General features: G+C 39.6%; 1 protein-coding gene across 1 annotated transcript; it reads left to right on the top strand.

Annotated features, from left to right (window-relative positions):
- The first annotated feature begins 232 nt into the window (after nucleotides 1-232).
- On the top strand, nucleotides 233-5,291 carry sod1 (superoxide dismutase 1, soluble). The gene is made up of 5 exons (XM_088920099.1): nucleotides 233-426; nucleotides 1,762-1,858; nucleotides 3,064-3,133; nucleotides 4,081-4,198; nucleotides 4,922-5,291. The coding sequence occupies exons 1-5, from the start codon at nucleotides 355-357 to the stop codon at nucleotides 5,027-5,029; spliced, it is 465 nt and encodes a 154-aa protein (XP_088776225.1). The 5' UTR covers nucleotides 233-354; the 3' UTR covers nucleotides 5,030-5,291.
- Nucleotides 5,292-6,151: the final 860 nt, after the last annotated feature.

The following is a 6,151-nucleotide window of genomic DNA, read 5'->3' as shown; positions in this document are numbered from 1 at the left end:
GCATGGACAGTTTTTGTTCTTCTCAGCACAGGCATAGCACATGCAGTGTACGCCCCCCTCACTGTTGTTTTTTTCGACATTTGTTTTTACTTATTGCTCTATTTGAATGACGGCTTGTTTTTATTATGGTATATCAGTCAGTTATCTAGTTAATGTTTTTCACAACTTGGTTATTAACACCCACTCGAACCTCCGGCAGCGTGCCTGCCGTGCAACCTCCGAGCATGCGCGCAGGCGGAGCCTGTGTTCTGGCTGTGATTGGGTGCGCGCTGGATTGGGTCGTAGGCTGCGGCATTTTAGCAAGACACTACGGAGTGTTGTAGGGTGTGTGTTAGCTAATTGTGTTTAGGCAACATGGTGTTGAAGGCAGTTTGTGTTCTGAAAGGCAGCGGTGAAGTCTCCGGGATTGTCCACTTTGAGCAGCAGGTATTCGCATTGTTAATACACGGATGGTTATTTCTTTGATCGCAAGGCCTTAGGTAACTAGGATGAGACCCTATTTAGTCGCTTGAACTTCAATATCTGCGTCCTCTTTTGAACGAAGTTCAAGTTCTTTGAATACCAGTTGTCACTTGTTCGTTTTCACTAGATTGGTCGTTTTTTATAATACATTTTTTTAATTGTTCTGTGCACACCTTTCTTGTCATGGCTTGTTTTCGATGCACGTAAAAACTTCTCTTTAAGCTTTTTCACCGAAGCAGATCTGTGTTCTAAAGCCTGACAGGTATAGACGTTGTGAGGTGTAGTATTGCAATTTCTGTATAAAATGATTATAATTCTACTTCTTGCGTGTCGTTAGGTGTATGGCGTTATGCCAACTGTGTTATAATGCACATTGGTTGCATAACTCACTTCGGGGCAAAGAGCATTGCTAGCGGTTGAAGCTGGTAAATTAATGCTGCTTAGCTTTTATTGTGAAGCAGTTTAAGAGGTGCACCTCGAATATCAGAAATTGAGCGTTTGTGCTGAGTCATTTTGTTCTTTAAAGCGTAAGAGCCAGATCCATATCCGCCTGGTTTGTCCACTTTCTATTTTCCGTGGTGCATTTCCACAAGGAACGAAGCGAGTTTTGGTTTAATTTATGCAGCTGTACCTGTAAGGTTAATTTTTTTGCATGCTGTGTGGTGCAATGAACACAACGATTAAAGTGTATTGTTCTTCAACACTATACTGTGATGTCGCACGAAAAAAGCGCCATGAAATTCTGCTTTGGAATGTACTGCGCATGATCTCAAATACAATTTTAAGGAGTATTTGTAGATGTTTAAAAGTTGCATTGTCATTATTATCGTATGCTGTCAAGACAAGTCTTGTATTCCGTGATGTCAAGCTTCAATAAGCCAAGTAAGGCGGCACTCTAAAATAAAACTATATCCCCTTATTTCAAAACCAAAGACAGTTGCAGAGGGAGGGAAAAGAACTGAATTAATATTTACTGTTTTTTTCTTCTTTTATTTAGTGAGGAAATAACAAAAATGGATGGATTCGAGTTAAATTCCACATGATAATAACGTGACCAAGAAATGTGATTGTTTTAAGTGTTTAATGTTCTTTTGGGTAAATCTGAGCCTTTCATAGATAATTCCTTATTTACATCCATTAAGTGACGAAGTGTGCACCTGTATTCAAGTGTTTTTTCCATTGACTTAATATATGGTGCTGGTGTAGATTTTGTGGCTTAAACCTGAGATCTCTAAACGTTTTTCATTTGTGTGGAAAGCAGACCTGTTTCATGCAATCTTTGTTTTTTTGTGCTGATAGAATGGTGATGCACCAGTAAAAGTGACTGGGAAGATTTCTGGTCTGGCTCCGGGAGATCATGGATTTCATGTGCATGCCTTTGGAGATAACACAAATGGTAGGTGTTAAATACTTGGGTCTTTTTCATAGAAGCAGATTTGCTGCCGAGACACTACAAACCTGATTTGTACTCTTTGTGTCACTACTGTCTTTGGTATACATTTCCTTTATTTGCAGAAAACGTTTGTCATTTTGTTGAAAATATTTCAGTTTTTAAACTGAAGAGCATCCAGTGTCGTATAAAAGTTTTGATTGAAAGATCTGTATCGACCCTCAATCAGGTAGTGAATTTCAAGCAAAGATTCAAGCATGAAGACTGAGGAGCTTTCCATACGACTCAGACATAAAGTTCTAGAAAGTCGCAGATCAGAAGAGGGGTATAAAAAAAAATCTTCAAGGACCCTTTATATAGCAGCCATATCACCCTGCAACTCACAATTGGCAACCCACTGAAGCTCAGCAGGTGTGAGCCTGGTCACTATCTGGATGGGAGACCTCCTGGGAAAAACTAAGGTTGCTGCTGGAAGAGGTGTTAGTGGGGCCAGCAGGGGGCGCTCACCCTGCAGTCCATGTGGGTCCTAATGCCCCAGTATAGTGAAAGGGACCACTTTACTGTAAACAGGTGCCGTCCTTTGGATGAGACGTAAAACCGAGGTCCTGACTCTCTGTGGTCATTAAAAATCCCAGGGTGTTTCTCGAAAAGAGTAGGGGAGTATCCCCCTCTATGAATTGGCTACATTACTCTGCTCTCCTCCCCACTGATACCTGATGTGTGGTGAGCGTTCTGGTGCACTATGGCTGCCGTCGCATCATCCAGGTGGATGCTGCACATTGGTGGTGGTGGAGGGGAGTCCCCATTAACTGTAAAGCACTTTAAGTGGAGTGTCCTATATAAGTGTAAGCTATTATTATTATTATTATATCTCTTTGAGCATAGTGTGGTCAATCATTAAGAAGCAAATCAGGCTGTCTCTCCAAACTGAGCAGCCTACTAGGGATTTGCAACAAAGCAGATATGTCAAACGTGTGTCAAACGATTTTGCAGAAATAACAAAGTATTACCTCTGATACAAACCCAACATAATGCATCACTCAATCAACACCATCCCTGCAGTTCTGCCACTTAATCAGCGAGCAGTGGGAAGCTTGTCAAGACTGAAGGAAACATAGATGGAGCAAAATACTGGCAAATAGTTGCTAGCATCTAGCTCCACCAAGTGAATCATCAAGGCCTCCTTGAATAATATTTATTTAACTTTCCAGGCTGTGTAAGTGCTGGGCCTCACTATAATCCACACAACAAAACCCATGGAGGCCCTCACGATGAAAACAGGTGAGTCTAAGAATTGGAAGAAATCCAGGGTTTGTTTTTATGTTTTTTTTAAAAACATCAGGACAGTCCAGTTTTGTTATTCATCTTTTGTAATCGGTGCTGTTTTTGAAACTTTATGTATTGATATTAAGCTTGAAGATTTCTCATTACTAGGGAAATTTCATGTACAGTAGATGAGGTCATTAAGGGAGTTTTAATAATGTAAAAGTGCATGTGCTTTAATGAAAAATGTAACTACATGTGGACTTAAATATGTGACCATGGATAAAACTTCTGGGGGAAAAGAAAAGATAGTTTTTGTATGTGTATATTTTTGTTTCCCCTGCTTTTCTGTGAGTTTCAGAATGAGTGACCTTGTAATAATGCAACTTTTCATTCAGATTTTTTTTAAGTAAAAGCATAAAAAAGTAACTGGGTTTTATTGAAGTTGGGGGGGATGTTCCTAGTAAATTTGTTCCCCAAATCAGACAATGACTTGCATGAAGTAAATAATAGCTCCATTCTAATACTGGGAATCTGAGCTTTAATCATATAACATAACCTTACGTAACCTGTTGAGCAGTTCCCGGTGCCATAATAGAGAAGCTTATCTTGCTTTTGTTGGGTTTTGCACATAACTGTTGTTTGTGATGACCTTGAGAGATCTGTGCCATATCTGTAGGCTTTAGGAAATTTTAAAATCAACTTTGCTAAAGTGGACTGTATTGCAGGGCAGTGCCCTAACTGACAGAAATGTTAAGGCCTTCAAACGAGTGAGTGACTAGGTGTTTATGGAATATTGATCTAAGCAACCTCATGGGGAATTAAAAGAGAAAGGGGGGTGGACGTAGATCATCTTGGATATTTGAGAAACCTAAAGGTAAATGTTATCCTGTTTTGCGACAATATTAGTTTTTTTTTTCCATTTGAGTATATTAATGTTTTTCATAAGCGTTGCATTGTTTCAGGCATGTGGGTGATCTTGGCAATGTCACTGCTGGAGAGGATAAAGTAGCGAACATTAACATTGAGGACAAGCACATCACATTGACTGGACAATTCTCCATTATTGGACGGACTATGGTGGTAAGTGACGGACTGGTGTTGCTTTTCTCTTGACTAAAAGGTTAAGGTTGGAAAGTTCCTTACCTTAAGGTTTAAGTTGGAAAGGATTTTGGAGGATTTAAGCTTCTGGATTCTTAGAATGTAGAAAATCGTTTTTTCTTCACTTAGTTCTGTTTTTCTGCATATACTGTAATGCCTTTTGTTGCTTTGTGTTTAAACATCGGCTGCATAGTATTTCAATATTATGGTAATGTATTCCTTTACTTTGTGTTCCTGTTAGCCCTTTTTAATGGTGATTTCCCCCCCCCCCGACATCATGTTGTCTCCGTCTCTAAAGACCAAAGCTGTTTGTGCGATCACCGTATTACTAAAAAGTTTGGTTTTAATGGATCAGGAATGGAACCCATGAGAACCTAGTGTAGCAGCTAAACGTCATGCACATTCTTTGAGTGCACTAAAAGCTTTGATGTAAACAAGGCTTTCGGTTTGTGAGTTCTTTGAAATCCTAGTTCAGCTAATTGTAGGGAAAATTGTAGCCTTTCATTTGCAACCCTGTTGAAACAGATTTGTGATGGTGCATGCCAGAGATTTTCCTGCTTACAGTTATACCTGGAACTCTCTGTGTATTTGACCGTGTGTATAACGATAAGAATTTCACATTTTTCTGCGGCCCGCTCTGTCATTTGGTTTCAATGTGGATTCCTCACTTCGTAGTCAGACAGCTGTCCGCTCGGTCTGTTGCAGATCCACGAGAAGGCCGATGACCTGGGGAAAGGGGGAGACGACGAGAGCCTGAAAACGGGCAATGCTGGGGGGCGTCTGGCCTGCGGGGTGATTGGTATCGCCCAGTGATGAATCCCCCAGTCAGAGCGCCTGAGCTGGAACATGGGTGATCTGGTGACAAGTATCTGTGTCCAGAAGAAGGGAATATTCTTGTCTACAGAATTTGCTGATCTTAGCAATTAAAATGCTACTGTTGTCATTTCTCTTTGATGTGTTTGAAGATCCTATTTTTGTTCTGTAGTGTCCCTGTTGTTCAAGAATTCCACAGCATATTTAGAAGGATCTAGTTTTTCTTGCTATGGAAAACCAATAAATATTGACTAGTAATGTATTGTTGCCGTGTATGTTTTTTCTTCCTTTTTCACAAGATGGCGTTAGTTCACACATTCATAGTGCACTGTGAAGGGATTTTTAATTTAAAACCTGAAAATGAATGCCTGTGTTTTTATTGTATAATCAGATTTGTAGCTTTATATGAACAGACATTTTTGCACTCTGCACTGCGTGGTGCTGCAGTGTGTTTATGGAGTACATGAAATTTTGCTCCTGAAGTTATGGCTGCAGAATAGTGATGTAGCCATACAGAGGTAAAAAATCAGAATGTTGTGCTGAAGTACATTAGGTATGCAGAATGGCCTCCTCGTTTGTTGTTAGGGTCTTGAGATTGTTGTATTTTCTGTAAGAACTCACTTTTTTATTCACTATTCAGTTGACTACACAAGCAGCCCTCCTATTTTAATATAAATTGAAGCCTATAATCACTTAGAAATGTGAAACATGCAGTACATTATGTGGACACTAGGTGACACAACCGTACAAATTAGTCTTGAAGAAGGAAGGTAACTGATAATTTTTTTTACATCTGCAGTGCTGCAGGTTTGCAGGGTTTCTTTAAAGTTAAACAGCTGAAGACCTCTGAAGAACTGTTAAATGGGTCTGGTTCATCATTAAATTTTATTGATATCTGGATTGCTGACCCTCAAGGATTGCAGGTAGGGCTCTATAATTTAAAAAATGTCATTCCTGGTTTAAACTGGAATGGCCTTGTAAACTCTGTCATTAAGATGTGCTCATAATAGTGTCTCACAAAAGACCTGTAAGGATAATTTATCTTAAAGTTTAAAAGAAAGCTTCTTGTCTCGTTGCAATCCCTTCAAATTTATATGAGGACATTTAGGAAGATATTCTAAA

Source organism: Atractosteus spatula, chromosome 7, assembly GCF_055471065.1.
Source record: "Atractosteus spatula isolate fAtrSpa1 chromosome 7, fAtrSpa1.hap1, whole genome shotgun sequence".
Taxonomy (NCBI): Eukaryota; Metazoa; Chordata; class Actinopteri; order Semionotiformes; family Lepisosteidae; genus Atractosteus; species Atractosteus spatula.
This window is presented reverse-complemented; position numbering and strand designations above follow the sequence as displayed.

Excerpts from the sequence above, each read along its gene's own strand:
- sod1 (XM_088920099.1), top strand. The coding sequence starts at position 355 with ATGGTGTTGAAGGCAGTTTGTGTTCTGAAAGGCAGCGGTGAAGTCTCC. Across the intron at positions 427-1,761 it reads TTGTCCACTTTGAGCAGCAG|AATGGTGATGCACCAGTAAA; the intron begins GTATTCGCATTG and ends TTGTGCTGATAG. Across the intron at positions 3,134-4,080 it reads GGCCCTCACGATGAAAACAG|GCATGTGGGTGATCTTGGCA; the intron begins GTGAGTCTAAGA and ends GCATTGTTTCAG.